The 23,338-nt window shown below is 40.7% G+C and overlaps 1 protein-coding gene and 1 long non-coding RNA gene across 2 annotated transcripts in view; one reads left to right on the forward strand and one right to left on the reverse strand.

Annotated features, from left to right (window-relative positions):
* Positions 1-23,338, forward strand: part of PRKAG2 (protein kinase AMP-activated non-catalytic subunit gamma 2) — a 186,196-nt gene that overhangs the window by 44,981 nt on the left and 117,877 nt on the right. Inside the window, exon 2 of the mRNA XM_026051911.1 lies at positions 16,391-16,462. Within this exon, the coding sequence (XP_025907696.1) occupies positions 16,391-16,462 (72 nt within the window). The remainder of the gene's footprint in view (positions 1-16,390; positions 16,463-23,338) is intronic.
* Positions 654-3,055, reverse strand: LOC112958091. Its single transcript, XR_003251344.1, has 2 exons — positions 3,012-3,055; positions 654-696 (listed from the first exon to the last, which is right to left on the reverse strand). It is a non-coding gene; the product is annotated as an uncharacterized LOC112958091 (long non-coding RNA).

Genomic DNA, 23,338 nt, shown 5'->3' on the forward strand with positions numbered 1-23,338 from the left:
TCCCATCCCAGCATGAGTCTACTTAGTAAATGGAGCCGACCTCACTAGTTTGGACAGTAGGAGTAAGATGAGAGAAGGATAGAATCATAGAGTCATTATGGTTGGAAGAGGCCTTTAAAATCATCAAGTCCAACTGTAAACACCTCACCACCATTGCCTGCTAAACCATGTCCTAAGTGCTTCATCTACACGTTTCTTGAACACCACCAGGGACGGTGACTCCACCATTACCTTTTCAGCACTTAAAATTAAGTGTGCTTTTTAGAGAAGGAAAATGCTCCTAGCAGGCCTGCCCATAGCTCAGGTCACATTGATTCAGCAGTTGCTATCAGAGCAGATCGAGCTCTGCACAGCTCCAATTCCCAAGATCCCAAAACATCAGCAACAGCAGTAAGCACCACAGGGCTGCTGAATATCCCCAGCTAGGCTGAATGAGGTATCCAGGGGCTCTGTGGAAACACAGCTATGTTATCTTATACATAACCCCCTTATACCACTGATGAATTCGAGCAGGTACCACCTGAAGGCAGCTCTCCTGCTTGTGCTCCCCAAGCTAGCCGAGGCCGCTCCGTGGTGTGCCACAGACGAGCACTTAGCCACTGCGCTTGGGTGTTTCTCACATGGATGCTCTGCATCTGGCTGGTCAACAGTGAGTCATGAATTCCAGCTATCCGCTTCACGGCTTGGTAGGTCATGCTGAAAAATTACAAAGGAAAAAAAACTGTGACTGCTCGAGATGAATAAAGGGATGAACTGTGGATTTTGTTTTGCAAGGGGTATTTCTCTCCATTCCCCTCTTGCTATTTTGTTCTCTACCTGCCACCCTAATTTCTAGCCTTGCTTGATTTGGGGCATGAACTTTATAGCTCATCCCCACTTATTTCTCTTGGGAGGTTGGGGATTAAGACTTCTTTTCCTGGACTCCTTTAATTTCAACTCTTGCAGACCACAGCTGCAAACTTTCCCAAACACTGTCCTTGAGAGGCTGTTTTGGGTGTCCCACTCAGAGTAGGTGTCATTTGCGGTGCTCCTCAGGGTTTTTCTTCTTTCTTCACTATCTCTGTCCACTCCATTGTCCCCTTGGGCAGTGTGAGTTTTCCAAGACACGCTGTGGCTTTTTCTGACTTTCAAGGAGCTGCTGCTTTTAGCTGAGCTTCTGCTCCACTGATTTCAAGCATCTACGCAACAAGTGTGAGTAGATTTAATCAATAAAGACCTATCTACTCTTCTAACTTACGTTGTCCATAAAAAAAACCCATTCAATCTGTGTGAAAATTATACAATGTAAATAACAGCAACCAGTAGCAAGACACCCCATGTCTCCTCTGTGGAACTGTGCAAGGTGGCGGTGCTGCCAGGTTGCAATGTATGGGCCTTCAGGTTTGTATGTAGACCAAGAAGAAGAAGAAATAGAGTATTATGGGGTCTATATAAATAAGATGTTTTTAAATGAGTGAGACATATAGGAAGTCACTAAATGTGATTAAGAATCTGGGCCAGGGTTCTGAATCTCACAGCTTACTGGATGGTCAGCATGTAGCAGCCTCTGGGAACCTGAATTCTCATGTTTTTCTGGCTTTCAAATGAAAAAACAAGATCTAGCTGGTACAAAATTCACTCTGTTTCAGTTAGTTTCTTAGGTTTGTATTGGTAAGAATGTGCTAGTTTTGACTCTACTTTCTCTGTATTCTGATTTTGTGATTATATGCATGTGTGTGCTGTAGAAGGTGCACTTGCCTTTTTGGCACTTGTCTTTTTGTAATTTTCCTCCATAATGTTACTGCCCTGTAAAATGTGAAAATCATGTAGTAGTTCCAAATGTGTTAATGTTCTAGAAGTGTGCCAAGATGAAATCTCTTCTAAAGACTTGTATTTATAGTACATGTAATGATGGATGGGATTTAAGCACCAAGGAAAACTTTCATAGATTTAAAAAAATATATTTGAATGCTTACACCTATTGGAATTTTCTTTTTATGCGGAAGGTGGATTATGCAAAGCATTTTCTGCAGGCTTATAAATTGTCCTTAATATGTCATAAAATGCCTGTAATTTTGGATCTATACTCCTGCAGACTCTTAGAAGTTGTGATTAAAGTACAGTTGTCACCATGATTTAATGAGATTATCCAGACGATTTCTCCTGTTGCACACACACAGTTGTGCAACACGTTCTGCGCTACCTCGCTGCTGCTCTTTGTCATGGCAGCAGCTGCATTTCACTTATTTCCATACAAAGCAGCAGTATTTCATATTGCAGCAAGTGCACCTGAAACCACTGTGTAAAACAACTTATTTGTTCTGAAATTAGATTTTTTTTTTCCCTCTTACCTAGTTTCCTAGCCAGCCACATGTGAGCCACATTGGGTCAGCCAATGTTTCAGCTGTAAGGCAGGTATTAATTAATTAATACAGAGCACATAAATATTTACATAAATGGGATTTCTCCACCCCATGCTTGTAGATTCAAGAGTAGCTTGGTGTTTCTTGGCATATGCTGTGCAAATGTGAGTAGTCATTAAATAATGGTAAGATATGATAATAATAATAATAGAAAGCTACCTATTTTTCATCCCAGGAGGGTGAAAGAAAACGGCAAATGATTAACTGGTTTTCATGGATGTCAGAAACTGGACCAAATTCCAAAACTCTTTCAGTGACTATTTGTGAAACGGTATTTAAACCATTAACTATGTGGCTTATCTCAGATGGAGTTATGCAATCTGTTTCTCTTACTTCATATTCCTTATCCAAAGGTGGGGGAGGAAAAGGCCTGTTTGCAAAGTAGAATTAGTGCCAGATCTGACTCTGAGCCTCAAAGAAGTTGAAGATTTAAAGAAATAAAAAAATCCTTAATAGATCTGTGTGTTTCTTTTAATTGGTTCCTTGGGACTGAGTCTCATAAGGGATTTGAAAAGGAATGATTTAGGGATATGAGACATTCTCCTGGCTTTTAATACCCCTTTTTATTTTATCTTATCTATAATCAAAATAATCAGGCTTTCATCTTACCTATCATGGAAGCAGTTGAGCATTTTTTAGGAGAACCTCTTTTACTCCAAGAAGAAAAAGCTCTTCCTTTTTGCCCTTTGTAGGCTGGCCACAGATGTCTCACTTCTGCCTTTAGCTCCTGTGGGAGAGACACCCATGTCTTTACCTTGCCCCATCTGGTTAACCAGTTTCTCCAGTACTGCTAAAACAGATTTATAAGAAGAAGTTTTTGGTTTTATTTTTTTTTCCAAAGTATTTGTATGTTCTGCACGCCTAAAATATTTACTTACCTGGGAGACAAAAATATGTCTAAATGCTAAATATTTGTTCATTTCTGACACCCCTCTTAAAAAAAGGATGTTACTGAGCTGACTTAAAATGGTGCAAGTCATTCCTGCCATTTGTGAGTGAACAATATGTACCATTTTCTGCTCAGAAAAGCATTATTTTCTCAAATGGAAGCGCACTTAGCCCCTCCGAGGGGACCTGAGGACAGTGGATATTTTCCAGCAGGTCTGCTGCTGGTGAAGAGAGAAACCTGCCCAGCTTCAGAGATATTTATTACTTGATTTAGGTGCAGCTGAGGGCAATGTTGGTCGGGCCCAATTGTAAATGAGGTGTGCTCAATTGCAAATATGTCACATATGCCACTGAGCCAGTGGCACCATTTGGTTTAGAGACTAGTAGCCATTAATTAAAGAAAATGCCAGTACATCATCACGGATGCTATTTGGAGATGTCCAAGAAAGGGTTTGGCAGTGCTTCATGGCTCAGCGTTTGGCTCCCCATTTCATTTTGTTTCATGTCATTTCATTACTCGAGTATTTTGATGTCTTCTGTGAAAATACTGGAAGCTGCAATAGGATCTTTCTGTCTTTTGCCCGGCAGCTTGTTCTAGAGGGATGACCCCATCTGTGGCAGCCTTTGAGAGCGTCTTGGCCAGGCTACGGCCCTGTGGTGTGTGGGTTTATTGCTTTTCCAGTAAGAGACATTGTGTGAGATTGTTTGGGGGCATAACCAAAGCTGCGTGTTATTATAAAGTGGGGTTTTTCAAAGAATTCCTGCTGAAAAAGAAAGCTCAAAAAAAAAATCCCGTCTCTTCCTCAGCTTTATTGGGAGAGTTTACATGGCTGAGCTACCATCCACTGTTGTCCACGTGAGAGACCACCTCGGATTTTCAAAGTCTGGTTGATCTTCCCTCTTATCTTTACGTCTCATGTTATCCTTGGTGTTTAGCCAACTCATTCTCCCAGCAAATCCAACGAGGCCTTTATAGTAAATTCCAGAGTTGATAAAGTCTTGCTGAGTTTGTGTTGAGATGGGAGAACCTCAGGGCACAGAAATGATGCAACTTTGGTGCAGATAGCAGGGACTTGAAGCTGGTTTGGCTGCAGGAGCAAGACAGAGGTGCTTTTGAGATGCATCCTCATCTCCGTGCTGCCTTCCCTGAAGAATTAGGCTACGATGCAACCGCGGTTATTTGGAACTTCTTCCTCTTGAAAGCAGCATCCCTTTTCCTCTTCTGACATTAAATACAGCGGTGCCTACCTGAGCTCCCGAACTTCCCTGGTGGCCCCGAGCAACTGCCTGGTCGCATCCCGCATCCCGCGCGCGCAACAGCCGGGGCGGCAGCCGGCGCCGGAGCCGCTCGGGGCGCAGAGCGGCGGGTTTGGCTCGCAGCCCACGGCGGGAGGCAGAGCGGCCGCCCGCGCTCCCCGGCGCTCCCGCCATCCCCGCGGCGCCGGAGCCAGAGCCGGAGCCGGAGCCGGAGCTGGAGCCGGGCGCCCGCCCAGCGCCGGGCCCATCTGTTGCAGCCCGGGCTGCGGGAGCCCAGCCCGAGACGAGCGAATAATCTGCCCGCCCATAGGGAAGAAGCCGCCTGTGCGAGGCTCCCATGGACCTCTCCAGCCAGACTGCGGGGTTTTTCCAAGCTGTAAGTCGTCTCGCTTGCCTGGAGCTTTCTCCAGTTTTGATTTTTTTTTTTTTTTAAGAAGGGGCAGGTTTTGCATCCGTTTCCGAAGGGAAGCCCGAGTGCACTGCAGGACTGTGCTGGGAAGCAGGCATTCCTCGGGCTCTGTAAGAAATGCATGCTGCTTGCCTGTTTTGTTTTATTTTTTTTTTTCCCCTCTTGTTTTGTCTCTTTTGCATGCATGGCTGGCACTGTGCTGTTGTCATGTTCTTAGAGCATTTAATTACAGTAGATATTCCAAGGCTGAACAAAATGTTCTTTTATCTAGTTAGAGAATGTAGCTTTTTATTTCCCCTTGCATAACTTTTTGTTAGTGTTTTGGATAGAGAGATTATCTTTTCGGGGTGTTTATTTAATTTCAGTACCAAACCATCTGGTCTCTGCATCCTGCAATGCCTGTTTTCTCTTCCTGATCATCTAAGAGAAGCCTGAACTGCTGAGAAACTAACTGCCAGGGTTAGTTTTGCAACCCTCAAACCCCTTTTTGTTGGAATATTCATTGTTCGGGAGCCTTATTTTGTTATTTGCCTTTATTTTGATATTTGATGAAAAATTATCCAGGTAAACATGCATGCTGCAGGCTTCATGTGCATCTCTCCCATTTTTTCTGCTCTCAGGCTAAATGCTGAGCACATGCCAGTTTGCACTGCAATTAATGGGCCTAATTTATGGGCCTGGGATAATGAATGTCCACGGGGGATGATGTTGACCCTTTCCTAGGGTAGAACTTGAAGCAGCAGGTCTGAAGGTGCCACATTAGTGGGGTGGTGGGAGGAGGCTGGTGAATAGTAATTGGCATCTAATCTAGAGCAAGATAAAAGGTATTTTGCCAGTTCCTGCTTGTTTGGCTTGTTGGTCACTGCTTCTGATAGAAATCCCCCAATTCTGGTGTAGGGCAGGTTGGAAAAGACTGAAATTACCTGCCATGGTCTGAGAGTTCTAGTCCCTGCATGGGGCAAATGGTCCAAATGTGAAATGGGCTGTAAAATAGAGAGGCTGAACTGGCTTAGGGCACCCTTGGGAGCCAAGAGAGATGTGAAGTTGCTGAAACTGGGAGTTTGGAGGCCAAGAGCATCTGTGAGCAGAGGAAATGCCTGGAAAGAGGATGAAACGGGTTGTGTTGACATTGGGACAAACCCTGTTCAAAATGCCGACTCGATCAAAAGGGAGGCAGCAGGAAACCCAGAAGAATGGGATTCGGTTGCACTTTGGTTTTCTCCAGGGCTTACTGAGAGTGCAATAAAAATATATTTATTTTGAATAATATTTGTGCTTTGTTTTGCTTCAGTATCTATTTCAAACTGTGTCTAGGATGTTCTACAGTTATGCAGAAGAAATCAGGCAAGTGAAAAACAACATTTGTGTAAAGCTTTAAAGGTAAACCACAGAACTAGTAGAGATCACCTTGAGCCTGGATTTGCTTCAGGCAGCAAACTGGTTCTCCAGCAGGAAGAGAAAATCCTGGTGTCATTTAGCATGTGTGACCAGCCAAGTAAGTCCAGTGACCAGTTGATTCAGAAGCTAGAAATCCTTAAATCAAAAGGGCTACTGTGGATAATGCTATATATATGTATGTATATACTGCATGTATATATATACATATACACATGCTGTCATTATATATATATACAAACAGTATAATTATATACATTTGCCATATGTATTCCCCTGTATGAGAGCGTGTTCTATATGCAAATTAATACAAATAGGAGTGATTGGTTTTGGTGAGAAAACATCACCAATGTAATTTAAGGGGTGTATTATTTGCATATACTTATTTGTTGGTAGTATAACGAAAGCAGAAAGCCAAACAAGAGCAACAAATGCTCTTGGTCTCAAGCTCACCTGCTCCTGGGTTTAATTCCCCTGAGAAAACGCTGCTTTGCTTCTCCTGGGTTTGTTCCCTGCTTGGGGGATGGTTTCTTTCCAATGAGGTGCTTGGAGACTGTTATTAAAGAAGCCAGAAGTAAACATGGCTGTTTAGTACTTACTGAACCAGGGAGAATTTCTGGGGAAATAAAATCAAAACAGTGTATACCAATAAAAGCTAAGGTCCTTGAAAGAAGCCTATTGGGGAACTACCTGCTTTAAGATTTTAGTATCACATGTATGGTGCTTGGAAAGAGCTGAATGCGTGTCATTCCTGACCTTCCCCTTTCCATGCAGGAATTATTTCCAAGCTGGTCCACTGTGGAAAGTCTTCCTCGGGTGGTTGTGGCAAGGGAGCAGGGTGGATCCTGCCATTGCAGGATCTCTTAAGTGCAGATGTAAAGTTATTCTGGACTGGATTCGGAGCTTGTAAAGCAGCTTGGATTCCATAGGGTGAAAGATGTAGCATAGTGTATTAGTTTTGCATGGCAGTACTAACTGGGAAAAAATAAATCATAAAGGCACCACTTTTATTCTCTGCAACTCTCAGCATCTCTTGAGTTGAAGCCCAGGGTGGGAGCCAAAGGACCTACAAGCTGAATTTAAGGCTGAGCCTTGTACTGTGACTGAGACATTTTTTTTTCTAGATTGTCTCTGAGAATTTGATCTTTCCTCTGTCCTTGAGGATTCTTTTATATTGTCAGCCTCAGCAAAATGTACATATAAATGGAAAGATCCATGCGGAAAACTAGGGAGGAATTTATAATGGCAAGGAACTCTTTAGGGAAATAAAACATAAATATAGTCCAGCCTGTGAAAGACAAAGAGAGATGCTTTGTATGTGGTGCTAAAACTGTAAGCAGAGCTATAGCAAAGCATCTGTAACCTTTGCAGGCATGAAATTGTTTTCTGTAGCTGCAGTGACATAGCAGAAATGCATGAAGCGAGGAGCTGTCCTCACCACGTGCTTCGTGGATCCTCTCCTGTGAGCTCCTGTCCAGCTCTTCAGCTCGCCAAGCACAGAGCTGGTCTGTTCTTTGTCTCGCCTAGTTGTTCTTTTGCTTCTAACTGAAAAGCATGGAAAGAGAAAACCGCAAGCAATGGTCTTCCTAAATGAGGGGCCCTGGAAGAACAGCTCCAGTCCGTGTATCTGCAGTAGAGTTTCTGCCTGGTGTGAACTTCACCTTTTTTAGTTATAATTATGCAAGGCAGAAGGCAACAAGTCTTCCTCAGTTAAAATCTCTAGTTGGACGTTTTAAAAATGTTTAAAAAATGTTTAAAAAAAAAAATTCTGATTTTGCTGTGTTTTGCTGTTCTCTGAGGTAGTGATTCTCTAAATGATTTCTGAAATCTCCTCATGGTCCCCTAAAGCATTGAGGGAAATTATCAAAATGCAAAATATAGTGACTTTTCAGTAGCTGAAGTATAGAGATGATGTAGAAAGACTCATGAAAGACCCTTCTTTTGAATCCCTTTTAGAATGCCCCCATGCCTTAAGTATTTTCGTTATGTTTTGGCAAATTTATCATTTGTTTCCTGTGGTTCTGCCATCTCGCGGTGGCCAAAGTTACATTTTACAGAAACATTTGTGCCTTTCTTGACTTTCTTCGTGAATATGGTGAGATATTATATCTAATTTATGTAAAACAAACATATAACTACTGTAAAGCAATTCTTTTGGTGCTATGTGCCATCTGAAGGGTTTCCAGTCTCTCACTGCCTATAGCAGTGTATCTTTTGGTTGTTCCTTAATGCTTTTGTCATCTAACAGACCACATTTTCCTAGTTTGAGAGGTGTTATCTTCTGCTTTTGTCTTGACTCTCTTAACTTGGCAAATTTCTTGGATGAAATATTTCACCAGAGAAAGATGTCTTAGCTTGAGCACTTTGGAATAGGATTTAATCATGTGTTTGTGGCCAACAGAGTCCACGGAGCATTCAGTATTGCTCCCCAGTTTGTAGGCAACTTTCTCCTTTTAAATTATGAAAACATGAAAAAGGCAACTAAGTTCTCCCATAGACTGGATGTGTGTTGGCCTCATAGGGATTGTCTGTGGATCATGGTGTTAAATAGAATATAGATAATTTTGTTGTTTACTTCTCTGATTTGCCTTCTCTGCTGTTCTCTGGCTTTCTCTCTGTCTTTTTTTTAATGACATTTTGTTATTTATGCTTCAGCTTGGTTGTCCATCTGCCGTTTCAATACACATGCTGTCAGTCACAGCACTGTGTGGTTCTTAGTGTGAAGAAGCTGACAAACCAAGGCTATTGTGTACAAGGGGATCTGATTCTGCTTTGTTAGAGATGGTCTGAGTGGTGTTCTGTACTTTACTGATTGGCTTTAGGTAGAGAGCAGTATTCTTCATCCCAATATTTCTGAGTATTACACATCTCGTAGGACTCCCAAGGAGAACTGGTTGTATCTCACACAAGACTTGAGGGCTCTATCCAGGCTGTGCCCACGTCCTTTCAAAGGACTAAACCCACATGGTGGGGCTTCCTGGATAGAAACCAAGGGTCTTGGAAGAAAAATTCAGTTTTGCCATGAAGATGTGTAGGAATGTGTTCTAGCGATGAAAGTTTGAAATTGAGAGAAAACCAATCCAAAATCTAATGGTAGAGTTTGTTACAAATCTCATAAGACTTTGTAAGGAAAGATAGATTTGTAGACTGCTGGGACTTAGTAATGTCAGAGTTAGTCAGGATGTTTAGAAATGATGAAGGAGGCTGGCGGTATCCCATGATCAAGATAATTCAGGATGAGCAGTTTGGGGAGTGTTCTTAGGGAAACATCAAGGAGTTACTAGAAATTACTTCTCCTTCCTTTCTCTTAAAAATTCTCTTTCAGGCAACGTAGTAGCAACCCAAACCGGATAACATGGAGAGAGTGGGAGAGATGACTTAAGTAGCTGTTCAGTCCTTTTCTGTTTGTTGCTGCAACCTTTGTGGGGGCCTTTAAATGGCATGTAAGTTGGCTTCAGACTCCTGTGCAGCAGAAGCTAAGCTGGGACTGCTAAGTTTTTGATACAAGACATTGTCCCCAGATGGATGATGATTTTTGCAGACTAAGATCTAGGTTGGATTTCAACCAGCTGTAATTCTCTAACTTTTCAAGTTGTATTTCTATATTTCTTCCAGACAGGTCATTTTCTTTAGATGTTTTTCTTCTGTTATTTCAAGTGTGATGCCGTAGCCACCTTGACATGGAAGTGTGCAGAGCTGTTCCTGAACAGTCACCCAGGTGGCAGAACTGCCTCTGGGCATCCTCTGGCAGTGGACAATATAGAGTCTGCTCCTCTCATTTCTATGAGGTCAAGCTCTCCAGACCAACCTGATTTTTTGTTTATTTTGTTTTATTTGTTTCTTTTTTATGTGACTAGCCTTAAGATTAACAGAAATCAAATTGAAAGAGCCTTGTGAAGTACTAAGCTGGCTTCCCCAAATCTAACCAGCTTTGTACATCTGTTACTGCCCACTCCCATTGAGTCATACTGAGACTTAGTCACCAGCATCCTAAAGTCTCACAGTGCGACTTACATCTCTCTCCAAAACACATGCTGCAGTCTAGATGGTATGGGGGAGGGAGAAAAGCACAGCAATGAGCAATCTTCTCCTGAAGGAATAAAACAACGTAGCAAGCCTTACGCTATATTATGCCTAGTATATCAAAACAACAAAAATAAAAAGGACAAAATTTTCTGCGTACATCAGGTATGAATTTTTCCTTGTGCAATAGTCGAGTGATGTGATCTAAATCCCACAAGGCTTCTAGATAGGATTGTTCTCAAAAATGAAACACTTCAATTCAATCAAAGCTGCAAGCTATTCCCTCTATTCCTAAGAGTTCAGATTTGCTCTGGATTCTGCTTGTGGGCTAGATCATAGGCATGTATTTGCTACTCAGAGTTTTATTTGCGCTTGCAATAAATACAAATTCAAGGTTGATCTAACAAAAGCTGCTAGTGCTTTGGTTAAGCCTAAAGAAAAATACCACAGTAATGCTTAAAAAAAAAAAAAAAAAAAAAAAAAAGCCTATCTCTTTGCTTGGAGGATATTTGAAGGATATTTGAAGTAGTCATAGTTCACTAGTGACAGCAGAGGGCTAGACCCCCAAGAGCCCTATTAGGTGCTGATGCTGAGGAGTGCAGTCTTTAGCAATGCCTTGCAAGATCGGGGCTTTTGTCAGCACTCTTAGCTTAATTTCTCAGTATCTTATTTTCTTTCTTTGATTAAAGGAGCTGTCTCACGGTATTGGAAAGCTGTCTTGGCAATGTGTTACCTGCTGCTTGGATTGTGTTGTGCTGAAAGAGAGTAATTTCACATCCTTGAATTTGTTGCAATTTTAGCATGTATAGAAAGGACAGGGGAATGGAAAAATCATGTCTCGTTGGTGACAGCAAGACTGTGTGATGCTACTTATGCTGAAACTGTTTGAAGTTGCTTATAGCAAAGGCCACCCGCCTTCCAGCACAGATGGCACATTGGGCTGCCATGAAGGCATTAGGACCTGGTGCTCCCCTGAAACATGACCAATGTTTAAACCAATATTTTGATCAGAATTCACCTTTAAAAAATGTTAGTATATTTTTATCCATACAACTTTTAGCATAGGACAGTTACAAGAGTGTGTTATTTACACTCTTGAAAGTCATATATATGTACTGTAATCTCTTGAACAGAAACACTAGAGATGTCTTCATAAAATCATCAAGCCTCTATTGTGTTAGACACAAGTCTTCATGCAGAGATCCTGTGGCTTCTTTTGTTGAGCTGAAGGCCTTTTTGCATATTATTTTCTACATATTATTTTACATAATTACATATTATTTTATCTTAAAGTCACCATCCTTTCTAAGTAACATGACTGTGGAAAAAAAAAAAAAGTGATTGAATATAAGTTCTTCTTGCATTTGCAGACCAGTAGTGGCTTTTTCTTAAGCTTTCTTGGAAGGTTCAATGCAGCACATCAAGTATAGGAGAAGGCCCACATCTGCCCAGCCTTTCTGGCAGGAGCCCTCACTAGCACGGAAAGGAGAAGGGAAACTCTCTGGAAAAGGTGAAGACTGACTTGGCCAACCAGATCTTGTTCCTCTTGCCATTTGGCTATGCTGCACCAGCTGTCTGTATCCTAAAATACAGTCTTTCCTTTCTACTCTCCAAAACAGCTCTGCAAAAGGGATATTTATGTGCCGTTGTTTTTCTAAGAAATCAAAGAACCAAACTTTTATTTTTCTTTCTTTTAAGTAGCTCTAAGAATTTTGGTATAAGACCCATGAAAGGAATAAGAGAAGGGTTGAGAAGGAATGAGATGACATGTTCATTTCTTTGGGAGCAAAGACCTCTCCTTTAGGAGTCTTCCACAGAATAAACACCTTCAAATTAGTCTCGTCTTTGGAGGTGAAATATTTTGAAGTTCTTTTCAGGAGTAGTGTGAAGAATCAGTAACTTTCCAAGTGTCCAACCCTTTCCCAGAGGAAAGTGTAAAAGAAGAAGAAGAAAAGGTAAGCACACTGGCAGACAGAATTATGCTGATTTATCTACTGGAAAAAATAAAACAGCAGTCGAGGCTAATAAAAAAAAAATAGTTTATAAGCTTTTTTGTGTCTGTCTGCTGCTTCCATGTCTCTGCTGGAGCCAGGCATAAAACTCTGTGACTGTTGTCTCTTGTTCTAACAAGAAAAAATGTCGTGGAAAGTCAGCTGTTTAGTAGCAGTTGTGGGTTGTTTCTCTCTCAGTGAGACACCAGCCGATAGCAGGAGCACAGGGCTACAGCTCCGCTCTGCAAGAGCTCTGCCAGTCCTCTGGAAAAGGCAGCTCTGCCTCTGATATCCCAGCAGCCATATCCTTCAGTGAATATAACACAAGCTACTGTGACAACTTCAATTAGGAATGAAATAAATTTGAAGTGGCCCTATGGCTGTAAAGTAAATCTGAACTGTACAAGAAGTCTTTTTCTTCTAGTTGAGGATGAGAGAAGTGATATCTGGCTGGTAGAAAACACTGAGTAACGTGAAGGGCTGCCTGAGATTGCCATTGTCATAAAAATGAGAGGGAAAATCACAGCACTGCATCACTTTAATATAAAGTGATCTTATATCTTACTTGGCATTAGAGTTGAGCTCAGCTGAAAAAAAAAATGGATCTCAGAGATTCCCTTCTTCCTTCAGCCATGAGCAAATGAGATATCAGCAGCTCTCTCTGAAGAAGAAACACTACATTTGAAATATCACAGAAGGCAGTTTTCAGAATTGAGAGTCTAAATTTCACCTTTTTGGAAGAAAAAAATCCTTTTTTCTCTAAATGTTTCAGTTCAGTTAGCACGTACCTTATGTACAGCCCTTCCAATGGAGAAGTACCGTGTATGGTGGTTTATCTTTTACTTGCCCTGCCTCTTAGAATATTTTCCAATGAGGCAACTGCGATTACGTTTTTCACTGTTTGGAGGATTTTCTGTCAGAGTGGAGGGAGAGGAACAGGAACATAATAGAAAAACTAACAAAAACCTTTCAAAATAAACTTGGCATAGTCTTAAATCCAAATTAGCATCCCTATGAGCTGTGTTCTCTGCCTGTCTTTCTTAGTTATGCGGGGTTACCACAGTCATTGGTCTCTACAGATTTCTAGCAGAGGATGTAATGCTAAAACTGACAGATACAGGAGGGGTGCCATTTGTTCTTTTATCAGTTGGCATAAGATCAGAGCAGCCAGACCACCAATCAAGATGTACTGCTGATGTTTTACAATACCTTTGAATCAGTTCTTATCATTTTTTAAGAGATACTATTTTTTTATCTATAGAAAAAAGAGATACATTAACCATGTGCTCATCATATAGTCATATATGCTTCTGGATGAAAAAGAACAGGAAGAAGAAACAAGTTTCTGTTTTATATTCTGCAGAACTACATGCAAAGAGGAAAGAAGTATCTAACTTTTCCTTGCTTAACAAATTGGTCAGATTTGAGAGTAGTGTTTGCAGCCTGGCCCTTGAAATATGTCTTTTTTTTTTTTTTTCTTTTTTCCTTCTGTAAATGTATCTCACTACAGCTAGAATCCTATGAGGGAGTGAAAGATGGAAAAATTGGCAGGCAGTAGCCTCAGCTGGAGACTCTTTCACAAAACTGGAGGCTCACTTATCTGCCTGTTTGAAGTATTCTCTAGCACAGTGTTAGCAAAGAAAGGTCTCATGCAGAGAGGTTCCAGTAGAGCTCCAGCTATTTCTGTTTAGAACTAGAGGTCTACTGTTCTGCATTTGAACACAGAAAAAAAAATAAGTGTACTTTCATGATATTTGAGATGTACAAATCAGAAAAGAAAAATATCAAGTGGGTTTCAGGGTACTTTTAATCATTACAATACAATATTCATATATTTTTAAGCTTGAGATTGTAACTGGCAACTGAAGTTTAGGTCCCAAGGAAATAGTTATACCTACCACTTTCTAGTTTTGAAGGTTTCTGCTCAAAAGAGAAGCTATTGTTCCTTTCCCAGATTTTCCAGATTTCCTAATTTGCTTATTCAAGCCTGAGGCTTATATATAAGTGCCCACTTAAATCCTGTTTCTTCAGCCTCCAGCCCCTCTGAACAGCATGTGAATTACAAAAAGTAGTAGCATAGGAACATTAATATGTGGGGCTCAAAAGAGTTATTCCCTTAATTTATTCCATGGAAAAGGATATAGCACACGTGAGATTTTGTCTTCTTCACTACCAAAGATGGGTAGAAGAAAGTATTGGTAAATCCCATGGCAAAATTAAAGTAAATATTAGGGGCTCTTAAAATTCTTCTCTCCATTAGGGGCTCTTAAAATTCTTCACGGAGATTCATCACTTAAGTCTTGTAGTAACAGATGAAGTAGTAATATAGTAATATACTTATTAACAATGTTTATAAATGCTGTTTATAGACAGATGGCTTTTGTATGGAGTAAGTCATCTCTGGTCTCTACCAAATGGAAGAGTAAGCCAACTGATACACAAGCTTTTATTTAAGACCCTGTGGTGCCTGGGTCAGCCTCTCTCAAACCTTGATAACAGTGAAACTTCAAGAAGTCAAACAAAATGACTCTTCCTTTGGCTTTGAGACACTTTTTTAGCTTTGCATTTGCAAATGACTGCAGTGTGAAACACATATGTCAAAACACTCTAATGAGGGTGACGTTTTATAGGGTTCTGCTGGTACTTTGTAGTTTGATGCTTTGTAAAGACTTCCCATTGAACTTGTATAGATGGAGCTTGAAGCATAATAATTTGTGATGAATACTTTGGTTTATGGCCTAGCGACTCAGGGCCAGTTTGGCCAAGTGTAGCCGCTGCTTTGCTTTTCTTTTAACTTGGCATGAATTACTCCCATGTGCTTCAGTTCCAGTAATTCAATATTTTGTTCCATATTTTTGTTGTTCATTATATAACCAGAATATTTTCAAACACTTGTAAGGATTATGCCTGAGTTATACACATTTTTAAGCATATTTGGATTTAGTATGATTACACAATGTGATGTGATTAGACCTGTGCCGTTCTGAATTCTGAAGTCCTTTGGTAAGCAAGCTGTGCAAACTTCTCACCCAGTGGTAATTTTTAATTAAACTCTATTTAATCTCAATTTAAACCAGTGTGAAATTGCTATTTATTTATGTTGTAGCAATTTTAAATGGGATGCAGGTGTTGTGTTAGTGAAAGACTAAATCACTGCATTTAAAGGGTGATGCCTTGCATCAAAGAGATTCTACGTTAAGGAGAAGTTTGGCGATCCTTGGCACCTGTTATCAGGTGCTTTTGGTTGTCTTGGTCTTCACTCAGTATCTGCTTTTTTGATCAAAATGCTGCTAAACTCGATGTTTGCAAAGAAAATTTCATTATGTCTCTCTCAAAGTCCCAGGGGTGGAACACAAAATAGCGTAAACAGGACAGACAGCAGGAGGTGGAATATAATTGCCATTTGTTTTTGTGGAAGATGAGCATGTGTCCTTGTCTTATGGTTCTATTTTCTTTAGTCCCACACAATTATGTGAGTCTCTCTAAGTTGTGAAAATGAATTGATTATTTTCCCTCTGCCTTTTCTGTCTTCTCCTTCTTTGCTTTGCTTTGCTTTGAATATCTGTTACATATTTTCACAACATTGCAATACCCTCACTTGAGTTTTGTTTATTGCCATAAGTACTCTTTAAAATAAGGTTGCACTCCCCACTAAAGGCAAGATATGCCATTTGCTGAGCAAGTGGCTATATTTAGACTGTAATTTCTTGTGACTTTTTCTGTGGTAACTCCCTTTGAGAGTTTTAGCCCATGACCCACACTGGCTGTCCAAAGCCTGAGTGCCTTTTGCAAGGTCATGCTGGGCGAGTCCTGCTCAGGACTCTCTGTTAACTTGTCACATTGATCTCCAAGGCAAGGGGAACCATTAGGGCCCAAATTGTTACTCACCAGTAAATGGATATGGATAAACCAGTGAGCATTTCAGAACTAAAACAGAGGACTTGACTTATGGGAATATCTGTGGAAAGAAGAATTGATTCAAGACATTCATACAAGTTATCAATTTTTGCTCTCTCTCCTGACAGGATCTCAGCTCGTTTGCCATGCCCTTCTTGGATGGTGATGTAGAGAGCACGGACAAAAATGCTGCTCGCAAGGTAGTGTATTTTCTAAGCTTCATCCTTACTGGAGTGTGTGAGTCCCTGCGTAATGAGCACAATTTATTACTACAAAAAAATCAAGTTTTAATTTTACCTGTTTTACCTATAACCTCTTTGAAGAGTTACCCCAGGGCAAAGGTAGTGACTTGGCAGAAGACTTTACCATGACTGTGCTTAGACAGTGTAGCCTTTAAAGCATGGTAGTGGCTGTGGAGACATTGCTTTAACTACTGCAGATGTTATGTGTAACACTGCTGTAATTCAATGAAGTGATATTGCACAACCATATTCTTAGGGATATGGTAAGCTACCAAAATTTGTGGTGTTGCTACAGCAACAGAGTTCCTAAATAGGCGTCTGTGGCTGCTGGATGGTTTTCCTTGAATTACTGCTCTCTGACTGGATGGGATTTGTTTAACTGTTCACTCTCCTTCATCCTGATCTATCCATCCTTGGCTCTGGTGAAATGATTTGGGATCATTTGCTGAAGCCAAAGCACTAAATGAGATGGGAAGGTGCCCCTTTGGGTTATGAGATTAATTCAAGGTTATCCTGCTGGATATGGACATTGCTACGCCTTGTTTTCCAAAAGCCTGCTATTAAATTAAATCAATACATTCAGAGTTTCCTTGCTTTAAAGCAACCAGGGAAACATATTCAATGGATAATCTTAGAAATTGTTAGACAGCACCTACATGTTTTCACAGTATAAGGAATTGTAGGTGGGCTCTTTGAAGTTCATGTCTTGGCCTTGGCCTCACAGGTTTCATAGAGCTTTGAAATACAAGCTGGTCAGCTAAAGGTAAAGCTCTTACCAACCAAGTTGTAGGCTTGTGGAGGGAGTGACTACTCAGAAAACTGATCTGTAGCTACACACCAGCTGGACTTGCGACAAGGTTATGGGACCTCTGTTAAGATTAAACCAGCTACAGGCTATTTGTCACAGTGTCAGCAGTTGTAGTTCAAGGCAGATGAAGCAATAAATATCTCCTTAGTGAAGCTAATCGGCATCTAGAACACTAATAATTTAGCTCTCTTGACAGCACAAGTTTCTATTCCTGTGCACCTCACAGATGGGACAATTGTTTAGAAATCTTCTGTGATCCATGAGTAGTTGAGTGTAACATTGGCCTTGTGCTTTTCTGCATTGGACCTGCGTGAGGTAGGAGTCCGTGATGGACACAAAGGGAATCATGTAGATGCCAGGAAAGTAAAGGAGATGCACAAAAACACTTGTTTCATGTTTTTGAATAAAGTCAACAGTATGACATTTTGGAAAGGGTTGTCATGCCAGAAGAGGGATGGTGTTTCTAGCTAAAACCTGATTTCTCCATTTACCAGTCGCTATTTTCAAAGAATGGTGAGAAAGCTACATGAGTCTCAGTTCTGAAAAAATGTTCTAAAACTTTTCTTGCTTATGTGCTGTAGTATATGATGTCTCTTAAAAGCTCCCTATTAGCATTTATGATGTCCCTGTTTTTTTCTCCTAGTGGTCCTGTGGTTCTCTTTTGATGAATGTTGTCTTGGAGGAAACTAAAATAGCTGTTCAATAGTCACTTCTTTTTGCAGTTTCATACTATTCTTCTTCTTAAACTTAGTTAAAATTTTCCTAATAGAAGTGAGATTGACTTTGGAATAGCCAGAGTGGAGCTTGACATTTTGTTATACTTCAATGACTGAGCGTGTGAGATCATTATTTTTTATAACTTTCTAACTTTGTACTTAGATCCCTGTTGAACAAAAAAGGGGTAAGAAAACAGTCGACTAAGTCCAACTTCTAATAAGATCATCCAATAAAATCCATGTCCATGCATCTCATGCTAGGCATCACTTTTCTCCTCAATAGGAGTGAAATAAAAGTTTTCCCAACCCTTGTGAGGCTACAGCAGAAGTGCCTGAGTTACTGTTCACTTTCTAGTCAAATAGTTGTCCTCTATTCAAGTTTGAAATCACAATCTAATGTGTAACTTCTGTGCATTAAAAAAGTCAATATTTCATTTTTCTGTTCACTTTTTTATTGGGGAGTAGCAATTAATCAAGGATGTCTCTCTCCTTGCACTTAACTTCTCTGTTGCCTGGGCTATAGATCAAGGCAGAGGAGAGCAGTTCTCAGGCTGTCTTTCTGAGCTGCCATTAATTTAATTTGGCTGGACTTTGTGACTGGCTTTTAGAAACCATATTAACATTTTCCACAAAAATTCTCATCACTCAACCATGAAATGCCTGTCATCATTATCCTATGACAATAAACCTTCCTGTACAACTAGGGAACTGAAGTGCAGAAAATTATTTGCTCGGGTTCAGACAGGATATTTTTGCCAGGGATGTGGTAGTGCGGCAGCTTAATCACTTACCTCTAACATAGTTGTTATTATGAGTAGAGAGCAATGTATTCTTCCTTCTTTTATGACCTAATGCCTGGGAGGGAATAGGTTTCCCCTTCAGGTCTTCCCTCAGGTTTCCCCTTTCTCTTTTCAAAGTAGAGAGTAAAAAACACTACTCTGAAGGACTCTTCTATGGAAAGTTTTGGCATGATGTGATGCATAAGGGTAGCTCTTGTAGCTCTTACGCCTGTGGTAGATATTCCGTGTTGTCCTGTATCCTGACTGTGTACATTAATACTGGTGGTTTCCTCCAAAGTAACTGGTATTGTTGATTGGTCAGTGCTTCTACCTAGGATTGTCCTTAAATGACTTGAAGCCTTCTTAGAAGGACCTTAGAGGATAACTGAACACAGTAGTACAGATAAGGATAACCAGAAGCTGAGAAGTAGCTGAATGTCCTAGAACTCAGTCTGGGAAGAAGATGGTGGAAAAGGGGCCTTGCAGAGACCTGGGAAATCACAAACGATAAGGAAGAAGGAAACAGGAGGCAAGCCTGGTGTGGCAGGGTAGCGGTCAGCGATGAGTGCCCCTCTGCACCAAAACAGCAGTGTTGGTTTTAGAGATATTAACACCTTGAATGCTTACAGGTCCTTCGTCTCGAGTGTACATTGCAGGATCAGATGTGGAAATGGCGGGAAACCAATAGTCATTGCTTTTGGTTGAAAGCCTGGGATTGCAAATTGGTTTAGAAAAAAGTGGCATGAAAAAAAGATTGTCCATCTGCTGACAACTTGCAAAATATGTAGGGAGCAGAGGGTAGGAAGAAGAAAAGACGTTTGAAGAGCTATATTGATCCATCCTTCATGGAAATAATAGAACTACCATAAAATAGAAAATAAAGTTTAGAAAATAAGTGTTCATTGCAAGTTCTTTTCTTTGTGTGGGGTGAGATGTTTGTCCTGGATGACGATGGTGACTCTGTCCTAGCAATGATTTAAGTATTTTCAGAACTAGAGGTGCTAAAGCTAGAAATTTTTAAATGAGATACAAGTAACTCAGATAAAAGGGTTTTGAAATAACTGGCAGGATTTTCTCTGACAGATTGGTGGGGATTGTGAATAAAATTGGGAGCAGGAGTAAAGATTATAAAATGATTTTAAAAAGACTATAAAAAAGTTACTATTTTGTTAACGTTCAAAATGCTCCCAGTTATGAAAATTTACTCCTCTGCACTTATGAAAATCTGCAGATTTGCCAGTCTAACCTTAGTCCTAGGTAAAACAATGAAATATCTAATCTTGGGTAATTAATGACTGTGTTACAATAGACTCATTTTCATTGGAGTTAATGACAAAGGGTCCTTATTAAACACATTTTTTTTTTTAAATGAAATTATAAATTTGGGTGAAAAAATGTGCTAGGACTGATATCACATGCATATAAAATCTGTTGATTTTCCTACTGCAGGAGGCTTTGATTTAAGAAATGAGAATGATAATAAAAGACATGGAGTCTATTTAAAGTGGATAAAAACTGAACAGATAAAGTAAATTGGGACTGGAGAGAAATTTTGTTTCTTGGCAGACAAAACATTCTGTTGCTGTATTACATAGCGCTTTATGAGTGATTTGAAAGAAATACAGACTCATCACTGGTAACTCTTATGGTTTATAAAGAAATGGGTGGAAGAAAGTGGTAAGTAATAAACAGGAAACTCTCCGGTGCAGCATGACCTGAATCACTTAAAACTCATTTTGCAAGCGAGCAGGGCCCATTTCTGTTGGGCCAAATTGGGATGAGTTACACCTGGGAACAAATTTGACTTTACTTCTGGTAAGTCTCTCAAGGCTTTGATTAGATTTTGAGAGTAATGGTAGATTCAAGTCTACATGGAATTGGGATATGATACTGTGGCTAAAGGACCGTTTTTTTTGGATGTATAATTGAAGCAAGAGGGCAAGAAGTAGGCTGTGTTACTAGTGTATTTGGCACTGCCTTGCAGTTCTGCTGTCAATAAATAAGGAAAATGTTGATGAACTGGGATCAAAGAAAGAACTGAGAAGCAGCTCTCATGCTGAAGGACTGGTTCTGATCCCAGCATTGTTTTTTCTTCTTTGCCCAGTGACTCATAAATGGAAACTGCACAAGGAACCCTTGGAACAGTGAGGAGAACCAACAGTTCTCTAGTTTTTAGGTCCCCTGTCACTGACTAACTGAATAAATCTCCCTCTGGTTTATTTTTCCCAGCATTTCAATTTTCCATTTCTTTCAGTGTGGGGCTGCCTGACAGCCTCCCACATCAGCTAGCCTCATCCCGTTGTGCTTTCATTTGGGGAAGCATCATTGCATTTTAATTTGAGGATCTTGAGGATCTCTGATCCTGCAAGACACTTTGTCACCTCCGTTGTTATTGCTCATGTGGGACAAAGAATGCTAACGGTGGCGAATGCAACCACAGGGCGCCAGGGAGAGGGCGTCCTTCATTATCCTTCAGCCTAATCAAGGCAGCTCCTATGACTCTATGAGCTCTTTTATTCCCCCAGAATGAGAGAATCATCCAATTAAGTTTATCAAAGAGCGTTTTTATTGAGATTCAGTGGAAGGGCAGGAAATAAGTGCAGACTTCTATCTGGTGTATTGTCTCTAATTGTGTTTACTGTCTCTGTCAAGGGTAGTGGGAGGCTATTCTTTTTCTGTAATTTTTTTTTTTTTAAGTGGAAGACATAATAAAGGTCAAATAACTCCCTGTTATAAAAGCAAAACAAGCCTCAACTGTTCCATCAATATCCTAACTATTCAAAATTAGAGAAAAAGAAAAGGAGGAGAATTCAGGAGCCTTTCACAACTTGAACTTAAATTTTGAAAGGTTTTTGAAAGGTTGCTAAGTTGGAGCTGCTCCCTATTCAAGGCAGTTTTTCCAAACCATTCTGAAGGTGAATACGAATCCACAAGAAGCTGAATTGGAGACAGAGATTTTTCAGGAATACAGAGCACTGTGAATCCAATGGTACATGGAAAGGTAATTCTGGTGGGAGCCAAACAGCTGGAGGTACATGTGGGGAGGGAAGAATGAGTGGAAGCTGATCCTGTGCAACGTGCTTGAGGTGATCCTGCTTGTGCAGGGGGCTTGGACTAGGTGATCTCCAGAGGTCCCTTCTACCCTCAGCCACACTGTGATTCTGTGAGGGATCCAGGGAAGTGCTCTGAGGTTCCTGAAGTGGGAAACAGGGGCATCCTCCCAGGAAGACATTGTGTCTATGGAAGGACATCTGCAGCCTGGAGCACAACGCAGGGCACTAGTGTAGTTTCCCCAGGCTCCCTCCTAGGGCTGGTTGTGGCCACTGCAGCTCAGATAAAAACCAGAAGGCTGCTAATGAAATTTGTTAATGATGCAGACAGAAGTTTTCTGCCATCTCTCCCAGCATGTACCTGAGCCCCTCTAAGGGCTGACATAGGGAAGGATCTTCTACAGGAAGCTCTTGATGACCTTGAGAATTGTGGAGTCTTAATAGCATAAGATACATAGCATTTGTTCGCTCAGAATATGTCTATAGCAGTAAATAAAACAGGTCAGGAACCATTCTTTTGGCCCTGGAGCAAAGGGCTTTGGCTCCTGTCATACAGCAAGACTCATGCGCCCACTGGAGCAAGGTGGCCACATGTAATTGGGGCTGTCGCTGGCTTGTGCTATGTTATTCCTGCATCCAGGTGAAGTGGGAAAAGACAACTTTGAGGACGCTGTTTCCTGTGTTGAAACTTTCCAGAGACCTCATCTCAACCTGGTCACTTAACCTTACAGGGAAGGAAATTGCATTAGATTGAGCATAGGTTGCACTTGCATCTTCATACTCTTCCCTTACCTATATGCTAATTTAGGGCTATTTCAGGCAGTATTGTCTATACACATATGTTTAGGGCTGAGTTTTCCACCTTTACAGCATAAGCAGTTATAAGGTTGAGGGAACCCATGCTTAGAGCTCAAATGTCTACACAGCCAGCACCAGGGATGTTTTCTAGGTGTGAGCTTGTGTGAGGTTTTTATTTATAAGGTGAAATGTCATAGTACTTGGGGTAATTTTCAATTTGTTTGATTAGACTTGATTTGTGCGTTGATATCTTTGTACTTTTATTGTTTGTTTGGATTCCTTATCTCCGACAGCCTTATTATCCACTCAGGATTTATTAGATGTGTTTCCTATGTCTGCTTATTCTCACCATGCTGGTTTTCCTGCACCAGCTCAAGAAGATATGAGGGGGTCAGTAGTGTGGGAAACTGGACTGTGATACTTCGGCCTCAACAACACAGCTGGGAAAATAGTTGTGTTTCAAGAGCACACATGGGAATTTTGTGCCCACCTGCCAGTAATAAATTAAGGAAGTAAAGTCAAAAGGAATGAAGAGCAGTTGATGATCCATCCAGCTTTATGATCTTCTTCCAGCTCCACTACTGGAGTCATTTTATTGCTTCTGCATAATGTTGTGCAGTTCATAATGCAGCAGGGACTCTTCTGCATTCCCCGCTGAGGCAGGAAAATTCATACCACATTCA

The sequence above is a fragment of the Nothoprocta perdicaria genome, unplaced genomic scaffold (assembly GCF_003342845.1).
Source record: "Nothoprocta perdicaria isolate Ctin4 unplaced genomic scaffold, notPer1 scaffold_80, whole genome shotgun sequence".
In the NCBI taxonomy this organism is placed as follows: domain Eukaryota; kingdom Metazoa; phylum Chordata; class Aves; order Tinamiformes; family Tinamidae; genus Nothoprocta; species Nothoprocta perdicaria.